At 41.8% G+C, this 21,197-nt stretch overlaps 2 protein-coding genes across 16 annotated transcripts in view; both read left to right on the top strand.

Moving 5' to 3' along the window:
* Positions 1-21,197, top strand: part of KIF1A (kinesin family member 1A) — a 522,969-nt gene that overhangs the window by 222,103 nt on the left and 279,669 nt on the right. The window lies entirely within an intron of this gene.
* ILKAP (ILK associated serine/threonine phosphatase) overlaps positions 1-21,197 on the top strand; it is a 43,058-nt gene that overhangs the window by 11,362 nt on the left and 10,499 nt on the right. For 3 of the 4 annotated variants that reach the window (XM_032766881.2, XM_075068678.1, XM_075068677.1), the window contains 9 exons: positions 1,529-1,591; positions 5,948-6,013; positions 6,452-6,508; positions 7,899-8,018; positions 9,639-9,765; positions 10,854-10,960; positions 11,471-11,564; positions 15,314-15,401; positions 19,447-19,568. In XM_032766881.2, coding sequence (XP_032622772.1) covers positions 1,529-1,591; positions 5,948-6,013; positions 6,452-6,508; positions 7,899-8,018; positions 9,639-9,765; positions 10,854-10,960; positions 11,471-11,564; positions 15,314-15,401; positions 19,447-19,568 — 844 coding nt within the window. The remainder of the gene's footprint in view (positions 1-1,528; positions 1,592-5,947; positions 6,014-6,451; positions 6,509-7,898; positions 8,019-9,638; positions 9,766-10,853; positions 10,961-11,470; positions 11,565-15,313; positions 15,402-19,446; positions 19,569-21,197) is intronic. The other variant, XM_075068680.1, reaches the window with a different exon arrangement.

The raw sequence follows: 21,197 nt of genomic DNA on the forward strand, positions 1-21,197 counted from the left end.
TATCTCTAGCTTGCTTGCTAGCATATGTATACCTGCCCCTGGAAATTTCCACTACATTCATCTGATGAAGTGGGTATTCACCCACGAAAGCTCATGATCCAGAACGTCTGTTAGTCTATAAGGTGCCACAGGATTCTCTGCTGCTTTTACAGATTCAGACTAACATGGCTACTCCTCTGATACTTGACACTGTTATGTAGAAATCCATGATTAAACTGAGTCTTCCTGACTGCCCCTGTTTCCGGGGACTGCACGGAGTTGCTGCACGAACAGAGCAAGGCAAGCTCCTGATCCCACTCCCTGGCAGGGGCTTGCAGACCAGATTAAAAAGTGCGATGGGCTGGGTGCGGCCTGTGGGCCATAGTTTGCCCACCCCTGTGTTAGTATTATCCAGTAAGAGTTAATGTCCCTTTGGAATTTTCAGCATCATAATGTCCTCAAAATATCATCTGTTTTGACTCTCTTCAAATTGTGGATGTTTGGGTTGGTGAAAGGGATGATAAATGTTTAAATCAGTTGTTCTTAACCTTTACTGCAGCCTGTACCCCTTTGGTTCTCAAAAATGTTCTCGCACTCCTTATCAAAAATCATTGAAGCAGGTCAGTTCTTTAAACCTAGATATATCATAACTATAGAAAGAGAGAGAATTATATATTTTAATTTCACATTTAAAATGTAATGCAGTAATCGTTTAAAAATGTATAATGTTAATAAATACATAGGTTTGATGAAACAAAATAGTTGTACTTGCATGCCTTTGTTTAATTTGTGTTTTCAATGATTACCTTCTTAAAAAAAAATCAGGCATGTCTCATATCCCCAGAAAGGGCATCTCGCACCGCAGGTTAAGAACCACTGGTTTAAATGTGTGGAAAATATGCATGTAAGTCCTAGGCTTTTTTGTTTTTTATCTGGCACTGATATACCATAGTGTTAGATAACGTAGAATGGTCCTACTTGGCCTTTAAACTTAGTAATTTCTGAGGTATCTAGCCTGACCTGCATAACACAGGCCAAAACACCTCACCTAATTCCTACATCAAGACCATAACTCCTGCTTCAGCTATAACACCTTTTAGAAAGGTATCCAGTCTTAGCTTATAGATGGAAAGTGATGGAGAATCCACCACATTCCTAGGTAAATTGTGCCAATGGCTAATTATCCTCACTTAAAAATGTGCCTTATTTCTATACTGACTTGCTGAGCTTTAGCTTGCAATCATTGAATCTTGTTTTGCCTTTTTCTGCTAAATTAGGGAGCTGACTGCTATCAGAAATCTCTCTTGCATGTACTTGTAGACTGTGACTAAGTTGCCTCTTAACCTTCTCTTTGATGAACTAAATAGATTAAGCTTTCAGACTGAAATACCTGACAAATCTCTTTGCAGTAACAGCTGTGTTATATCCTGAAGTAGTGCATTTATAAACTAGGGTTGTCATAGACAGAGAGGGGTTAAAAATTCCATTCTGTGTGTGAATCACTCTGGGTGCTCTGGTCATATTGTTACTGTTTTCTGATGGGTTTCAGGGACCGAAGCACTGAAAGGAGGATCTTTGCTTTTTGATGATCTCCCACCATCTAGCAGCTCAGGTAAGGGGATATAGCCTTCTCCCACATGCCTGACCTTTCCCTGCTTACAAATGCTTCACCTCTTTTTCTGCTATGGTTTGTCTAAAACGTATTTTTCATTTTGGTAACTAAATCAGTCTCCATCTTCATGGCTAGGGATTTTTTCATTTTTAGCTGCGAGGCTGGGAAATGTTTTAAATGTGCACACTATTTCATCGTCTGCAAGAGAGGGTAGAGAATCAAGACACTTTTGTGGGGAGGAGGGAGAATGATTTTTGTGAGCTTTTTTCCTGATGCTGATCTAATCTTTTTGTCTCTCCCTCTACTTCTATTAGTTAAGCCATTCAGTTTTCTGTTTTTTTCTAGTCCTTTTGGATTTTATGCATTCCCCTTTATCTTGCTTCTTTCTTTCTTTCTCTCTCCCCCCTTTCCTCTCTCTGTCTTCATGTCTCTCTGGGATATTCTTAAGAATCCATATTTTTTCTGTGTAGTCAGTCAGTACTGCTTTTTTTCTGGGCATGGATGTGTGAGACCAAACTAGTTACGTGTGCTGCCATAGAGCCACCAGTGCATCTTATGCCCCTTTGTGTGTCCCATTTCCACTTTCATATTTTGTCCCTTGCCACTGCTCTGTTTTTTCTCTTCCCCTCATCCCTGCCCAATGACAGAGTGAATAGGACACAATAATAGAATCCTAGAATATCAGGGTTGGAAGGGACCTCAGGAGGTCATGTAGTCCAACCCCCTACTCAAACCAGGGCCAATCCTCAGAAAGATTTCTGCCCCAGATCCCTAAATGGCCCCCTCAAGGATTGAACTCACAACCCTGGGTTTAGCAAGCCAATGCTCAAGCCACTGAGCTATCCCTCCCCCGAATCCTTACCAGTATTTCTCTTGCCAGCACTGGTGGAGAAGCACCATGTGCAGGAAAAGCAGCACAAATGGGATTTATTGCAGAAATCTCTTTAAGAGAAATTTTCAAAAATAAAGTGGGAGAACATGGGATTTCCATAATCTGGTTTTGAATTAAAACCCTTGTTGGATGTATTAGAAATTGGTCTGTCCGTAGTTCAGCCCCACAGCATCTGCCCTGGTAGACGCTCCTGCTATTGTCACTCTGCACATTTGGTATAAACAAAATGTGATGGGGAAATCCCTCCTGTAGTGGGTGTGGGTGTCTAGGGAGTTTTTGTTCATGCTTAGTGTGCATATATAGCCTTTTGCACAAATGTTTATTAATATAAGAAAAATATCATGGTATAAATTTAAAAATGAGTGATTTTCAAATGTGTTGCGCACCCACAGCTTCTCAGTACCTTTGAAAAATCTGACCACTTATCACAAAATAATTTGGCCACATAATGGCTGCAGTGTCTGTACAAAATAGAAAATGAGAGAGGGTTATACAAGATGGTGTGACAGCTTCTGTAGCCTGCCCAGACTCCTGTATGTGTATTTGTAAAATCTGTGGGTGAGTATTTAAGTGATACTTTGTTAACTTGGTGCTCTGTAGGGCCAGATATCTCCCCTCTTAGTCATGTTCAGCGTACCTGATTATACACACAGTCCTATTGATTTAATGTGCATAAAGGGTGGAAGAGTCCAACCCTTAGTCCTTTTTTCCATCATTTCTTTTATGGCAAATATTAGTTTTGATACCACTTTTTATAGGAATTCAGAGTTATTAAAAAAAACTTATTTGTATAATTATCGGTATGGGATTGTATTGTGTGCCCATTGTGAAATATATTGTCGATTTACTAGAAGTCATTAAATCCACTTTACTGGGTGTGTGTTTTGTCAAGTAAAAGAAATGTTTAAATTAAGTCTATCTGATGTAAACGTATCCCAGACAGGATTTGAGCTCAAGGTCAACTGCTTCCTTAAGTGCATTTCAGGTGTTCTGATAAGTCACCAGAGTGATATTTCTGGGGGAATTCTGTGCATCTGCCAACACACACAATTCATCTGTCTCACATTATTTTGTATTTTCCTGCATAAAAAAACATTTTGCCTAAGAAGTACTGCAGTTCTAATCTTCTGTGCTGCCAGAACAGCCAGCTGTGTTCATGTCAGCTGTTCTAGTGCCACAGCGGCCTGTGGTGGGCAAAAGGCACAACTGCAGCACTTCTTCGGCAAAATGTATCTTATGCAGGAAAATACAAAATTCTATGCCTAGTGCTGCAGAATTCCCCCAGGAGTAGAGTTCATCACAGCACCCTGCCCACAGAGCCATGTTAGGCAGAATGGGACACACAAGGTGACTGGGTGGGGTGTGTGTCACAGACGGATTCGGTATGTCCTGTTCTCTTCTCCCCCCACCCCCCACACTAGCCAAACTGGAGCATGGACTAGTGGGGTGATAGTGTTGAGCTTGGGTACATGGGAGGGGGGCTGCAGAGACCCAGGGGGATGAGAAGTGCAGGGACGGGCAGATGTGCCTGACTGAATGGGAGAGGCTTGGGGTCAGCCTAGGTCTGCATGGGGGAGGCTTCCCAACACCCTAACAATCCCACCCACCCCCAAAAAAGAAAAACCTTGCACCCAGCACCCTCCAGATTCACTCCTAGGCTCCTTCCCTCTCCCTCATCTCTTCCATTACTCCTGCCTCTGCCAAGCCTGTGTACTGCTTCTGACAGGTGAAGGAAATACAGTTCTGTATTGTAATTTAAATGAATTACACAAAGTTCTGTATTAATATGCCTAGTAAGGAATATGTTAAAAAAAAGATTCTGGTAATTTTTTTCTCATTTTAGTCTGTATTGTTACAGACATACTTGCTGACAGATATTTTGAAATAAATTATCAAAATAATTGTAACTGGCATGATTCTTTTGTTGTTTTGACAAAATATGGAGAATTTTTACTGTTTTGGTGCAGAATTCCCCCAGGAGTGAATAAGAGCCCAGATAAGTTGAACTGGTCATTGTTTTGTTAGTTCAACGGTAAGAAGAAAAGACTCCCTTTTTGGTCATATATTTTTTTTCTTCCTATTAAAATGACTGTGGGAGATGTGCACAGAAATATAACCTGAATAACGTGCTTAGGTGTGACCTACTTCAGGCAATTCACTGGAGTTCATTTCCAGTTCAAATATACATTGTCGTTGTAATGTTTTTCCACCCTCTAACTTACTTAGGCCCCAGTTCTGCAAAGACTTAAACCTGACATTACACATCATGAGTGGTCCCATTAAGAAATGTGACTAGTCTGCTTGACTTTAAGTTAAGCATGTGTAAGCTTTGCAGGAGTGGGCCTTAGCCACTATAATGATTCTTTAAACTCCATACCATATTCGCATAACTAAAAAGAAATATCTCAGCAAGAAGCCTCCTTTCTGTTTGTTTTGAAGTTAACCAATAATCAGCTCAGGCTGAGCATTTTTAAGGGGATATCACCAACTTGAAAAATCCCATTTCTGCCTGAAGAGGGTTTTTATTTTTATTTTACCTACTGTAGTTACAGGTAACAACTAGGATGATTGTAACTGGGTGAAGTTAAGATTTTTTTGTGTTTTTAGTTTTTGTGCTTTTTACAGCACTTGGTATAGTCAGTTTTGCTGTTTCCCCCCATATAGCTGTATTTACCTTGCTGAAAATATCTTCAAACACCAAAAGAAGAGCAGAAAAACTCTTGAACTTTTAAAAAAATAAATCAAAACCTATTTTTTAAAAGGTGCTCACTTGAGTTTTTTAAAATAGTCAGCGTTGCAGTATTTATGTTTGATAGCATTCCTTTCTCCAAGTAACATACTGGGAATAATCATGAGGTCCCAGCTCTTAGTCATACATGACATCAGATGGTTGTAAGGACATTAACATCTACTAGCTATTTGCTGTGAACTGAAAGCCACGGGCTTCCAGCATCTTAGAAGAGCTCAGCAGGGTAGATGGATGTGGTTCAGAAGAAAAAGCCCTGGTTGGTAGAAAAGGAAGAGAGCAAAATGGGAGAAGAACTGAGGTGTACTTCAGATCCTGTGAGGAATTCAAATTACTTAGAACATCAGTGATAAAGATGCAGATTTCTTCAATTTGCTATTTGTCTCCTCTGCTAAAGGCCATTGGTCTTCATGTAAATACTTAGCAGTGTTATCTGAAATAACCTAATAGAATCTCTGCCCCTTCATTTCCTACAATAGCCAAGGTTTCTAAAGGAGTCATTTTAACTTTTGTAAATCAGAAGTGCTTTAGCTAGAAATGATTACAAAGGAGTTCTGACTATTTCCAGGAAAGTGGCAGTTTCTGTCTTGTGCAGTAGCAGTCTGTAGTTAGGGTGGAGGGGTCATTTGGGGCAAGGATTGTTCTAGAATAGTGGGGCATTCCTTTTCTTCCTGTGAATAACTTTTCAGGTATGTTCTGACTCTGCTCTGTGTTTTAGGGAAAGAAGCACAAACAGGGCCTTTGCTTTTTGATGATCTTCCACCGGTCAGCAGTGCTGACTCAGGTATGAGGACTCTAATCATTGTCTTGGCATCTGCCTAGCTTGTTTGCATCAGCACCTCTTCTCACACTGAGATTTTGTCTAAACCTTTTTTATTATACATAAGTATAGGATAAAATCTTCCAGAATATCTACATGTTTGTGTCCATCTTCCTCCTCACTCATTTCTTCAGCTAATATAAATTGCTATCTTAATATGGATCTTTCATATTTTTTGAAATGTTAATATGGGGCATATTAAAGACATCAGCATAAGACCTAGGTCCTCCCATTGTTTGCTAATAATTGTTTTATATCCTGGAGAGGTACACATTTAAACTGACCTGGTCTGAGTAAGCTGACATTTTGTAGCCTTCACACATCTGTTGGACGTGATCAGAATTCTGCTCATGGGGTGAAGGCACTCAGTTTACATTTGTTGACTGTTTTCTTGTGTTTCAGGGGCAGCAGGACCTTTGCTCTTTGATGATCTCCCACCAGCCAGCAGTGGTGACTCAGGTAAGGGACTTGTATGGAAGGACCCTCATGAAGGCTGTTACATGTCTTTTCTCGTAGAATTTGTCAGCATAGCTTGTCATACTGGGATTGTGATTCATTTTGTTCTTTCCAACAATCTTGCCTGTATCTTGGTGAGTATTTGGGCACTTGTACTGGTAATGGAGACGTATTCATGTAACTAAAAATCTAAGTTCATCAAACATGGGTCTATCTGCAGAAGTAAGTACATGCATCAGTTCCTTCTAGCTGACTCCATAACATCTCTGATGTCCTTGAAGGACTGCAGGTAATGGGTTTTATAATACACTGATTCTCAACCAGGGGTATGCAGAGGTCTTCCAGGAGGTACATCAACTCATCTAGATATTTGTCTAGTTTTATAACAGACTACATAAAAAGCGCTAGCAAAGTCAGTACAAACTAAAATTTCATACAATGACTTGTTTATACACTGAAATGTAAGTACAATATTTATATTCCAGTTGATTTATTTGATAATTATATGGTAAAAATGAGAAAATAAGCAATGTTTCAGTACTAGTGTGCTGTGACACTTTTTTGTATTTTTTTGTCTGATTTGTAAGCAAGCGCTTTTCAAGTGAGGTGGAATTTGGGGGTACAGAAGACAAATCAGATTCATGAAGAGGGTACAGTAGTCTGGAAAGGTTGAGAGCCACTGTTGTACTATGGGCTTTTTGGAGGTTGGAGTGAACTTAGTGCTCTCTAAAGTGAAAAGTGTAAAGAGCACTGGCTATAGTTACACATGCCGCAGTTAAGCACTATACAAGCTTCTTACAGCATTGCCATTGTGACTTGATCCTGGCCAAAACTGCCTGCTGCTGTTACAGTTGTGGTGTAACTTAAAGCTAGACTGGCACATTTGCCAAATTTTCATCATGTAGGCAGATAGTCATTAGGGACTAGGAAGAGACTCATTCCATGAGCACTGAATCCACTGTCACTTCAGATTCCATGCTAATTATGTTTCTACCTCATCACTCCTGACTTTATTTTGTAATCCATCCTGTCTTTTATATCTCTTCTATAGAAGAATAGTATTGTCTCTCCTAGAAAGTAGTAACAATCCTTTTCAGGCATGATAGTCTTGTTTCAAAAACTAGAAATTCCTCAACTTCAAACTTTTGGTTTTAACATGTCCAAGCAGTCAACCCAGATCAGTCTGGTAGCTAGGAAACTAATGACAAGGCCAAAGTGGGGGAGAGGGAAGTCTGCCAACCAAAATTTACCAGACTGTAGTAGTGCATAACACTTCAGTGTAAAAGGAATTGTTCTCTTGAATGTAAGAGATGAATGATTCCCATAAATAAAAACAAGAGCAGAAAACACTTCTGAAACGTCTTCAGATATCTGTATTTTTGCTGTCTTCTAGCTTCACGCATCACTGAGCAGGTCTCAGCAGTAGGAAATCATGGGAAAGGAGAGAAGAGGAAAGTCTCAGAGGAAGAGGAGAATGGCCATGAAGAACTTGTGGAAAAGAAAGTTTGTAAAGGTTTTCAGACAGTTTGAAAACAAATGTACTCTGTTTTGTACTCTTTACGTGGGGTTGAGTAAGTCCAGATCAAAGCTGATCTTTGATTCCTCAGTACACTTTCTGTGATTACTCTAAGAAATGAAGTGTGCTGTCTGCTGGCAGAGTTCATACTTAGATCACAGGGTTTGGGTGCATCGCCTAAGTATGTTCTTATTAATTTGGGAGGCTGTGAGCAGTTGTGATGAACCAGCCCAGAAGTATAATAGTGGGTACTCTCTCAACCATGCAGATACTCACAGTCGGAGCACAAGTCCTGGAGTAGCAGAGGTGTGGAAGTGACTGTTTGTTTGACTCCTGGCAGAGTGGTTCAGACAACCTTGCCCCTCTGGCATCTTGTCACTCCATCAAATGGTTGCAATGAAAAGAGAGAACTGAGAAAAATGGCTTAACCTTTAACATCTGGCTTGCTTGCCTTTTGGTGCAGATGTGTAAGACACAGTAGTGATACGGATTTCCTAACATTGCATAGGCTTTGAGAACTGGATGTGTTCAGTAGGTTCAGACTAAGAAAGATATATTTGATTGAAGCAACATTTGGTTTAGCTTTATTTTATCTATTGTTTGCAGCCTCATTACAGATTTACTGTTTTGTTAAGAGCAGGGGTCTCAAACTCAGTTTACCTTTGGGCTAGTGCCAGTCCTCAAATCCTCCCAGCAGGCCAATGTCACTCATGCTTCCCAGAACCCGCCCCCCAAAAACTCCACCCTCCCAGCTGCCTAAGGCTCTGGAACGGAGTTTGGGTTGGGGAGGAGGTCTGGGGTAGCCGATTGGAGTGCAGACTCTGGGAAGGAGTTTTGGGCGGGAGGGAGTGTGGGGATGGGGCACAGGCTCTGGGAGGGAGTTTGGGGGCAGGAGGGGGTGTGGCGTTAACTTGGGGCTCCGGGGCAGGCCGGGGAGCCTCTGCGTGCTTCTGCCCCCAGGCACCGCCCTCGCAGCGTCCCGTTGGCCGCAGGGGTGCTCGAGGCAGCAGCAGCATGGGAAGGCACAGCCCCACCCCATCCCTGGGCCGCAGGGAGGCACCGGCAGCCACTGGAGCAAGCAGGCAGGCACCGCTCAGTTCCGCTGCACTGCCAGGGCCCCTGAGGGGGGAGGACCCGGAGGCGGCAGGTGTGGCCAAGGGAGAGACTTGGCCCCAAAACTGCTGGAGCCCCGCAGGCCACATTGGGGAGCCTTGTGAGTCTGCAGATGGGAGTTTGAGACCCCTGATCAAGAGAGTTTCCATGGAGTGCATCCATCTCCTGGTCGTGCGATGATATCCCAGTCTAATGTAGCGTAGCACTCAAGCTTGGTTGCCCTGCTTCAATAGGATGCAAACTGTCTTACAGTTTCTGATATTGGGGACACTTAATACTAGTTTCACAAAGCATGTCATTTTCAGCAAATGGTTCCAAAAGCTGACTCTCTCTTAAAAAAACCTTTAATTTCAAGTACAGCCCACGCAGGGCAAGACATGCTTCTTGTCATGATGCCATGGGATTGTCAGAATCTTGCATAAAGCAACATGATCACAAGTTTGTAACTCAGGCTTAGGAAACAGAGGAGTTTCATGCATGTAATTTTGCTTTTTTTCTCACTAGCATCTGGAGGCATCTTTGGACTGAAAGGTTATATGGCAGAGAGGAAAGGGGAACGAGAGGAGATGCAGGATGCACATGTCATCTTGAATGACATCACTGAGGAGTGCAGACCCCTTCCCCCTCAAATGTAAGTAGGCCAGACCTCCGGAGCCCGGGAGTAACATTGTAGTAGAATAGAGTCATGACAAGAAGATGAAAGAGCTCCAATTAACTTTGCTTGAGCTCTTGACAATGATCCCTCACTCTAGCAATGACTGCTCATGACTAAATATTGCTGTGTGTGGTGGCATGGGTGATCTGGATTGTATTCCTTGCTCTGCCACTGATCTTGAGAAAATCATGTAAGGTTTGATGATGCAAAAGTTGCCTCATTTGTTAGGTGGTCCACATCAGGTGCCTATGACCTGACGTTTTTCTTTTTATTTATTTATTTTCCCCATGAAGTCCTGAGTACCCACCACTCCCGTTGACTTCAGTAGAAGTCAACTCCTCCTAGTACCTCTGGATATCAGGCCCAAGATACCTGAAGGCTCTGAACTTGAGTATAGCTGTTTAAGCCTTGCCTTTGGGGTTTCACAACAGTTAAAATCCCAATTGTGGCAGTGATGAGGAGCTTGGATACTTGGAGAAGAGAAGCCATCAGGTATCAAACACTCAAATTAACTATACCTTTCAGATGATTAGCGGGGAAGTGATGGAATGTATCATTTTTAAAAACAACACTGATAGGCCATAAAGTATCACTTAAACACATTCTTTTAAAGCTAAATATGTGATCTAAAGTTTGTAGAACAAAAGGCAATTTGACAGTAGTTTGTCCCCATGTCTCTTGTATATTGCACAGCTGTAGCAACCATTCTGCATGCAGAGAATTCTGGGATGTGTTGGACTGGCATCTGTGCATAGCAAATTCTGAAATTGTTGGAGAGAGGCTCCAGAGCTGGAGTGCCCATGAGGTGGAATGTTTAGCTGCTGTTTAAATGTAGCTGGGAGCCATAGCCTCTTTTCCTTTCCTTCATTTCCTGGGGGAGGTGGGGAAACTTTTTTAGTACTCATACATGCTAGCGCTATGCTTTTTAGAGGAAATGCTGCATTTTCTGTCCCAGTACAGGTTGGGAGAGGTGCTAGGGACACAAGCCTCTTTACTAAATCTTAACTTCTGGTTGATACCAGCCTTTTCACAGCTAGTTTACATTAATGTTTATTCCTTTGCAGAACCCGTGTTTCATACTTTGCCGTTTTTGATGGCCATGGGGGAGTTCGAGCTTCAAAATTTGCAGCACAAAATTTGCACCAAAACCTGATTAGGAAATTTCCTAAAGGTAAAAGAGGGCCATGTGGGGGCATGTGCATCATCTTTCATTCCTCATGACTTACTGCTGTGGTGTGTCCACTAAGAAATGACTTTGGATAGCCAGAATTAGGGACATAGTTGTGTGTGGAGTATTGGGCGACCATGCCTCTAGGCTGGAGATAGGTAAGGTGTGAGCAGATTTGTGACGCTATCAAGCCAAAAACCATAAGTGTTAGCTAGGTTAGGCAAGTTCGATGAAATAGCCATAGCAGATCTGTGAATATGGCTGAGGAAAATAATAGCATCACAATTGGTGTCCCTTGTCTTCAAGGGTGAATAACTAGGCTGTTATACAAACTGGCCATGCGCTTTTATATCTGAATCTTTGGCAGGTGGGCACATGGGTCATGTCTGCTCTACGTAAGTAACGTGTGCAGTGTGACCTGTTTATGCATGTCAGACAGGTGAGGAAGGGGACAGGGATTAGATGAGCATGGTGCTTCAAAAGGAGCATGCTCCACTTTCTCTTTTGTGACAGGAGAGGTAGTCAGTGTGGAGAAAACAGTGAAGAGATGCCTTCTGGACTCTTTCAAACATACAGATGAGGAGTTCCTGAGGCAGGCCTCCAGTCAGTAAGTATAAGTGTCCGCCAGAGCTACTTGTAACTATTAAAAATGTTTTTATCTTTCCTAGACCCCAATTCTGAGTTGTACCTCCTAAGTGGTACGGCCAGAAGGTGAAGCTCCTACACTGGGGCAAAAACCATAAGAATGGCCCTACTGGGTCAGACCAAAGGCCCGTCCAGTCCAGTATCCTGTCTTGCGACAATGGCCAATGCCAGAGGCCCCAGAGGGAGTAAACCGAACAAGTAATGATCAAGTGATCCTGTTGTCCATCACCACCCTCTGACAAACAGGCTAGGGACACCATTCCTTACCCATCCTAGCTAATACCCATTAATGGACTTAACCTCCATGAATTTATCCAGTTTAAAAGAAAACCTTGTTATAGTCCTAGCTTTCACAACCTCCTCAGGTAAGGAGTTCCACAAGTTGTCTGTGCGCTGTGTGAAGATGATCTTCCTTTTATTTGTTTTAAACCTGCTGCCCATTAATTTCATTTGGTGGCCCCTAGTTCTTATATTATGGGAACAAGTAAATAACTTTTCCTTATTCACTTTCTCCACATCACTCATGAATTTATGTACCTCTATCATATCCCCCTTATTCTCTTCTTTTCTAAGCTGAAGAGTCCTAGCCTCTTTAATCTCTCCTCATATGGGACCCATTCCAAACCCTTAATCATTGTAGTTGCCCTTCTCTGAACCTTTTCTAATGCCAGGATATCTTTTTTGAGATGAGGAGACCACATCTGCATTCAGTATTCAAGATGTGAGTGTACCATGGATTTATATAAAGGCAATAAGATATTCTCCATCCCTTTTTTAATGATTCCTGACATCCTGTTTGCTTTTTTGACTGCCGCTGCATCCTGCGTGAACGTCTTCAGAGGACTATCCACAATGACTCCAAGATCTTTCCTGATTAGTTGTAGCTAAATTAGCCCCCATCATATTGTATGTATAGTTGGGGTTATTTTTCCCAATTTGCATTACTTTACATTTATCCACATTAAATTTCATTTGCCATTTTGTTGCCCAATGACTTAGTTTTATGAGATCTTTTTGAAGTTCTTCACAGTCTGCTTTGGTCTTAACTATCTTGAGCAGTTTAGCATCATCTGCAAGCTTTGCCATCTCACTTTTTACCCCTTTCTCAGATCATTTATGAATAAGTTGAATAGGATTGGTCCTAGGACTGACCCTTGCAGAACACCACTAGTTATCCCTCTCCATTCTGAAAAGTCATCATTGCTCTTTGCCAAGAGTCCAGTTGGCCCATATGCAAGTTGGAGCCACATCCTTCAATGGCTCCTGATAAGCTGGCAGAGTGGCCATAATAGCCGGAGTGTAGTGCACTCCAGCCCTGCCCCCCCTACACTACAGGTTGTACAGGACAGCAACATAGGGCTACCCTGTGCTGTAAGGGTATGACCAGGATTGCCATGGGGACTAAGGTATTACGGGGCCAGAATGTGAGCCAAAACTGGCCTCTATCCCTCTCTTTTGTAGCACCTTTTGTGACCTGTATCCAAGGAGATCTTGCATATTACTAAAATAACAGAAACAACAAGGAGTCCGGTGGCACCTAAAAGACTAACAGATTTATTTGGGCATAAGCTTTCATGGGTAAAAAACCACTTCAGTGAAAGCAATAGTTTTTTAACTTAAATCTGCAAGCTCATAGCATGACACAGTGGCATGTTCCTAGCACAAGGAATTCCAGATATTCAGGGAGTTCTGCATCGCCCTCTATCCAGAATTGAGGTGGCTACCAGCAGATATACTCCCACATAGAGCAATGGTCATGATCAAGGATTCTAGTGAATCACTGAGATTTTTTTTTTTTCATGCCTTAAGTTGCGTAGTTAACATGAGACAGGCAGATAAAAGTTTACTAGTTAAATCTTGCATTATTTTCAAAACTGCTTTCTAAAGCAGTAGTTCTCAACCTGGGGTCCAGGACCCCCTGGGGGACAGCAGTCAGGTTTCAGGGGGGTCTGCCAAGCAGGGTGGCATTAGACTTAATGGGGCCTAGGGCAGAAAGCCAAAGCCCCACCGCATGGGACTGAAGCCTGTAGTCTTGCCACCCAGGGCTGAAGCCAAAGACTGAGCAACTTAGCTTCACGGGGCCCCCTGTGGTGTGGGGCCGTGAGTAATTGCCCTCCTTGTTACCCCTAACGCCGACCCTGGCTTTCATATGCAGGAAAACAGTTACTGTGGCACAAGTGGGCCGTGGAGTTCTTACAGCATGTTGGGTGGGCCTCAAAAAGAAAAGGGTTGAGAACCACTCCTCTAAAGGATGAATGGGTCTGATGGTTAATGACTAATATTTGAATCATCCTTCTAATTGACTATGCTTCTTTTTAGCTTTGTTCTAATGGAGACTTATTTTCCTTAAGGAAAAACACAGCCTATCCCCACATGTGGGGGAGAGGGGGACCTAACACTTTGATATGCCACCATGTATTGCTTTATACTTAAGCAAAGGTACATGCTGGGTTAATCCGTCTTGGCTACCAACCTTGTATATCCTTTCCATTTCATAACTTTTCATCTATAACACAGCTGGAGAGAGTATCAAGACATCCAGCAGTAAGCTTAGAAATTTCACTTCTTGTGTACATCGCCACAAACCAAACTCTGGCTCAGCCCTCTAACCCTAACCAGTTAAACAAAACAAACATCACCAGTGTAGGCACAAAAAAGTACTAACAGAATTAGTTAAAACAATTATTTGGTATCTTTCCCAAAACCATGTGTGTATTTAAAAAAACAAAATGAAAAAATCCACTCCATCTAACCTGTATATATTATATTCTGTAATCTACAGGCTGGATTTGCAAACTTGTTAGTAATAATATCAGCATGTTGAAATTATGGAGAAATTTAATTAGGCTCTTCAGCATCAGGAAAATTCAATGAAAGATAATTTACGAGCAGATAAGTTTAAAAAATGACACTCAAAATTGTTATACTGTTATATCTGGTCCACAATAAGGAAGACAGTGCTGCAGCTGTAATCCAAGCAGCATTTCTGATTTTACACAGTGCTATCCAGACACTAGTTGAACTACAGCAAGCCAAATGCCAGGAAAACAACTTAAACAGGGGATGGGGATTGCTGAAGCTGGAGGATGGTGGGTACTGTGGGTGATGAGTTGAAATAGTATGGGTACCAGGTATGAGGGTAGAGGGGAAGAGTGAGTAGATTGCACATTCTCCTCTGTTACTGTTGAGTTCCTCACCATCCATCTGCCCTGCACTCTGTGGAAGTTGCCCCTTAGGGAGAACTTTCATTATTTTTTAGGCACGGAAAGCTAGGCAGTTACTGTGAAACTGGTTCTGTCATACCCTTAATTGAGTTTCCTTGGAGTCGAGTGTCACATAGGATGGGAGGGGAAGAAAAACAGGGTCAGGTTCCGGCAGCTGCAGAGAGGTAGCTCTTACCTGCAGCCATCCCTTAGAACCCCACTTTGGGAGTGCCACCCCACAGTTAGAAATTGCTGCTCTATGTTGCTAATCTGTCTTCATCTTTGTATGTATCTTGTCTATAAACCTGTTTTATATAATTAATTTAACAAAAACCTGTGAGCATAATTGGGAGAACTCCCAAACAGAAGCTTGGTGGTTTTGGACTAGCTGACTTCTGAATGCTTTGCAATGGAGGCATCCTTTGCAGGGTTCTCTGAACCTTTTAGAAATAGAACCTCTAACAAAAAATAGCTTATTCCATTGTAACCTTATTTCTGGTGCCTTCAGGAAGCCTGCCTGGAAGGATGGTTCCACAGCCACCTGTGTCCTGGCTGTAGATAATATCCTTTACATTGCCAACCTTGGAGACAGCCGGGTAAGTAGCGCTGAGAAACCTACTACATAGATTTTAATTGTATAACATCCCCAGTACCTACAGGAGGAATGGATTTCCACTCTTTTTGTAGAGATTCTTGTTGGGAGATGCTAAAGTAATTGATTTCCCCACCCACACAACCATTATTTCACTGAAAGAGACTGGGCAGAAGTAGCTGGGAGCTCCCCAACTATTCCTACAAAGATTCCTTCTTGAAGAGGATGGAACTTAGAGTAGCTGTGTGTCCCTCTAGGTTCTAACTTACAAGAACATAAAAATGGCCATACTGGGTCAGACCAGTGGTCCATCTAGTTCAATATCCTGTCTTCTAACAGTGACCAGTGCCAGGTGCTTCAGAGGGAATGAACAGAACAGAACATCATGGAGTGATTCATCCCCTGTCATCCTTTCCCAGCTTCATGGCAAACAGAGACTGGGGCCACTCAGAGCATGAGGTTGCATCTCTGACCATCCTGGCTAATAGCCATTGATGGACCTATCCTCCAGGAATTTAACTAGTTCTTTTTTGAACCCTGTTCTAGTTTTGGCCTTCACAACATCCCCTGCAACAAGTTCTACAGGTTGACTTTGTATTGTGTGAAGAAGTATTTCCTCTTAGAATATCAGGGGTTGGAAGGGACCTCAGGAGGTCATTTAGTCCAACCCCCTGCTCAAAGCAGGACAAATCCCCAGACAGGTTTTTTCGTTTTTGTTTTACCCCAGTTCCCTAAATGGCCCCCTCAAGGATTTGAACTCACAATCCTGAGTTTAGCAGGCCAGTGCTCAAACCACTGAGCTATCCCTGTTTGTTTAACATGGTGCCTCTTAATTTCATTGGGTGACCCCTAGATTCTGTGTTATGTGAAGGAGTCAATAACACTCCCTTATTCACTTTCTCCAGACCAGTATAGATTTTTATAGACCTCTATCATATATCCCCTCTTAGTTGTCTCTCTTCCAAGCTGAGAAGTCCCAGTCTTTTTAATCATTCCTCATACCTCTAATCATTTTTGTTGCCCTTTTCTGAACCTTTTCCCATTCCAATATATCTTTTTGATATGGGGTGAACAGATCTGCACATAGTATTCAAGGTCTGAGCATACCATGGATTTATACAGGGGAAATATGATATTTTCTGTCTTATCTATCCCTTTCTGAATGTTTCCCAACATTCTGTTCGCTTTTTTGACTGCCGCTGCACATTGAGCAGATGTTTTCAGAAAACTATCTACAATGAGTCCAAGGTCTTTCTTGAGTGGCAACAGCTAATTTAGACCCCATCACTTCAGATATATAGTTGGGATTATGTTTTCAATTTGCATTAATCAACACTGAATTTCATCTACCAATTTGTTGCCCAGTCACCCGGTTTTGTGAGATCCCTTTGTAATTCTTTTCAGTCTGTTTTGGACTTGAGTAATTTTGTATCGTATGTAAATTTTGTCACCTCCCTTTTTCAGATCATTTGTCCCTGGGGAACACCACTGTTTACCTCTCTCCATTTGGAAAACTGGCCATTTATTCCTACCCTTTTCTCCCCCCTTCCTTCCCCCCATCTTTTAACCAGTTACTGATCCATGAGAGGACCTTCCCTCTTATCCCATGACAGCTTACTTTGCTTAAAAGCTTTTGAGGGGCCTTGTCAATGGCCTTCCAAAGTCCAAGCACACTGTATCCACTGGATCAGCCTTGTCCACATGCTTGTTGCCCCCTCCAAGAATTCAAATAGATGGAGGCACGATCTTCATTTACAAAAGCCATGTTGACTTCCCTAACAAATCACTTCTGTGTCTGGCAATTCCTTATTATAGTTTCAACCAATTTGCCCGGTACTGAAGTTAGGCTTACTGGACTGTAATTGCTGGGATAGTCTCTGAAGCTTTTTTAAAAAATTGGCATCACATTAGCTATATATAATAATATTGGAGATATATCTATCTACTAGAACTGGAAGGGACCTTGACAGGTCATTCAATCCACTCCCTTGCGTTCACTAGCAGGACCAAGTACTGATTTTTTGCCCCAGATCCCTAAGTGGCCCCCTCAAGGACTGAACTCACAACCCTGGGTTGAGCAGGCCAATGCTTAAACCACTGAGCTATCCCTCCCCCTTACCCTCCAGTCACCTGGTACAGAAACTGATTTAAGCAATTGGTTACATACCACAGTTAGTAGTTCTGCAGTTTCATACTTGAGTTCCTTCAGAACTCTTGGGTGAAGCCCATCTGGTCCTGTTGATTATTTTAATGTATCAGTTTGTTCCAAAACATCCTCTAATGACACCCCGATCTGGGACAGTTCCTCAGGTGAGACATCTAAGAAGAATGGTTTAGGTATGGGGAATCTCCCTCATATCCTCTGCAGTGAAGACTGATGCAAGAATTGTTTTTCTGCAATGACCTTATCTTCCTTGAGTACTCATTTAGCACCTCGACCATCCAATGGCCCCACTGATTGTTTGGCAGACTTTCTGTTTCTGATGTACTTAAAATTGTTAGTTTTTGCATCTCTGGCTAGTTGCTCCTAAAAAAATTTTTTGGCCTGCCTAATTATACTTTTACACTTGACTTGCCAGAGCTTATGGTCCTTTCTGTTTTCCTTAGTAGGATTTAACTTCTAATTTTTAAAGGATGCATTTTTGCCTTTAACCACTTCTTTTACTTTGTTTAGTCATGGAGGTACTTTTTTGTTCCTCTTACTGTGTTTTTTTAATTTGGGGTATGCATTTAATATGAGCATCTATTATGGTGTTTTTTAAAAAGTTTCCATTCAGCTTGCAGGCATTTCACTTCTGGGACTTGACCTTTTTAATTTCTGTTTAACTAGCTTCCCCTTTTTTTGTAGTTCCCCTTTCTGAAATTAAATGATAATGTCGGGGGGCTTCATTGGTGTCTCTCCTCCCCTTCTGCCCCCCACAGGGATGTTAAATTTAATTATACTATGGTTGCTATTATCAAACAGTTTAGCTATATTGACCTCTTGGACTGGATCCTGTACTCCACTTAGATGCAATTCTTGATTTAGTCCTCCCATTGTGGTTTCCAGGACTAGCTGCTCCAGCAGTCATTTATGGTGTCAAAATACTTTATCTCTGCGTCCTATCCTGAGATGACATGTACCCAGTCATTATAGGGATAGTTGAAATCCCTCATTATTACTGAGATTTCTATTTTTTATATCAAAGGGGTAGCCATGTTAGTCTGGATCTGTAAAAGCAGCAAAGAGTCCTGTGGCACCTTATAGACTAACAGGCGTATTGGAGCATGAGCTTTCGTGGGTGAATACCCACTTCGTCGGATGCTGTTAGTCTATAAGGTGCCACACGACTCTTTGCGCTATTTTTTATAGCCTGTAATCTCCCTGAGCATTTCACAGTCACAATCACCATCTTGGTCAGGTGGCCAGTAATGTGAATCTACTGCTATATTCTTGTTATTCAAGCATTGAACTTCTATTCATGAAGATTTTCTATAGTACAGTTCGGTTCATTTTAAGATTTGTACTATATTTGACTCGATGCTTTCTTTCACATATAGTGCCACTCCCTCACCAGCATGACCTGTTCTGTCATTCCTATATATTTTGTGCCCTGGTATTACTGTGTCCCGTTGATTATCATCATTCCACCAAGGTTTCTACTAAGAAGGGCAAATATGACTTCTAGCATTTGTATATAAGCACTTATAAAACTTGTCAATATTTAGCGGTCTGCCGTAATGTGATGTTATGCCCTACTGCAAACCTGTTGTGTTCTTTAGCTGTTTCCTGGTGGACTCTAGGTTGTGCTAGATACCTGATTATATCTTTTAGTTAGTGGTGTATTCAATTTATTTTAAAATTATTTTTGAAATGCAAGTAATTTATGGGATTTGTAAGACCAATCGTCTTCCTTGCCAAAGGGATATTCAGTACGATATCTTTTGGTCTTGGCATGAGTTATTAGTTCCGGGGGAATTGAACTTGAGAACCTTTGTTCTGCTTTTTTTTGGTAGAGACTTTTACAGGCTTAATACCATTTACTCACAAGGGATTTTTGTCAGCACAGGCGATTTTGTGTCGTTACAACAAGGAAAGTCAGAAACATACAGCCTTAAGTCTCAGTAAAGAACACAACCCTACCCAATATGAGGAGCGAATGAGGATACAGAAGGCTGGAGGAAATGTCAGGTAAACAAGAGAAAGCACAAGAGAAGAGATGGGAGTGAACCTGAACTCGCATCTGGTTTCGATCTGCTGAGCACACCCAACTCCCAAAGAAATCGATTGTGCTTAGCATCTTTGAAAATCAGGGCACATAGGAATCGTGCTAGAGAAGCAGTTGTTTATGGGGTGCCCTCCAAGAATCCCATAACTGGAATGGTTGGCTGGAATTAATTTTCCTGGCCTTAGAAAGAAACTGAGTGTGGATTTGTCCTAGAGGCATGGTACTGTGTTGCAATGACAGGAGGGTGGAGCAGTATTATGTGTCTTTGAATGAAAGCCAGATGGCACTAAACGAGCACATATAAACTAAAACATTTTTGAAGGAAATAAAGAATTTCCTGATGTTGATTTTAAAAAAGTCTATAACAGCTAAAAATTGCTCCTTGAGTGTTTCTAAAGCTGCTTCCTCATTTCCTTGAAATGTTGTTATGCATACAGTGGCACCCTTAGTTCATCAGTTGGGGGTTGTCTATACAGACGGTCAGTGCATGGCAAGGTGAGGCGTAAATCCACTCCACGCTAGTGTGCTGTCCACTGTCCACATGGATCCTGTTGATGCACCCTGAAAGTTCTGTAGTGCGCATTGATATACTCCCATTTCAAAGCAGGGCAGCATTTTAGTATGTGTCAGCAGGGTCCACCCAAACAGTTAACGCACAGCAGGCTAGTGCCAAGTAGATTTACATCCCAGATTGCCATGCACTGTATAGACAAAGCCCTTAGTGATGTTAAGGTTTGAGATGTTCTGTATATTTAAAATGGGTACTTTTTCTATAGCTGGAATGGGCTTCTTTTCAAGTGCACTCACTCTGTGTGCATGTGAACACATAGACACTTTCAGCCTGGTGTGTATAAATACTTAAATATCTGCTGTATTTTAATATTTCCTCACTTTCTTGAAGGTTTCCTCTTGACACAGTCAATGTTTCAACTAGTTACATCTTGACTTTTACAGGGAAGTCCAAATCAGCGTGAAAAGATGTAATTTGGTGTGTGTTTTTTAAATTCCTAAACATTCGGAATGCACGTGCTTCAAGCTCCCCTGGAATCGTATGTTGCAGGGGGTGGGAATGGGTGGGCTAAGGCTTGTAAGATTAGCTTTCTGTAGAAATGACATGTCCCTTATCTTCAGAGATCACATGCCATTATTTGTGTTTATCACCAGTCCATCTCTGCAAGTAGGATGAACAAGTCTCTATTAGTTCTTTGCAGATGTTAGGCAACATCTTCATTGACTAGGAATCTACACCTGTTTCAATGATTAAACGTTTTGTACCAGAGAGAGAGGGAGGAAGGGAACTGTCAGCACACTGAGTTAATTATTGCAGTTTAACAAATAAGAGAAGCACCAGAATGGAGTTCATCCAAGTTTTTGGTGGTGGAGTAGGTTCTGCCTACTGTTTTGAATTCAAAGGTTTACATTTGAGTAACACATGCTCTAGGTCTCTGCACAATTGCCTCTATGTATTAGCCATCACATAATACAAGTAGTGCTGTGTATTAATGATACTCTATAAAGATACACCAGTAAAGCTTAACTAAAGAGAGAATTAAATAGGCAGTGTCTCAGAAAAAGTAGGGGGCAAGCTGATG

The sequence above is a fragment of the Chelonoidis abingdonii genome, chromosome 8 (assembly GCF_003597395.2).
Source record: "Chelonoidis abingdonii isolate Lonesome George chromosome 8, CheloAbing_2.0, whole genome shotgun sequence".
Lineage (NCBI taxonomy): Eukaryota > Metazoa > Chordata > Testudines > Testudinidae > Chelonoidis > Chelonoidis abingdonii.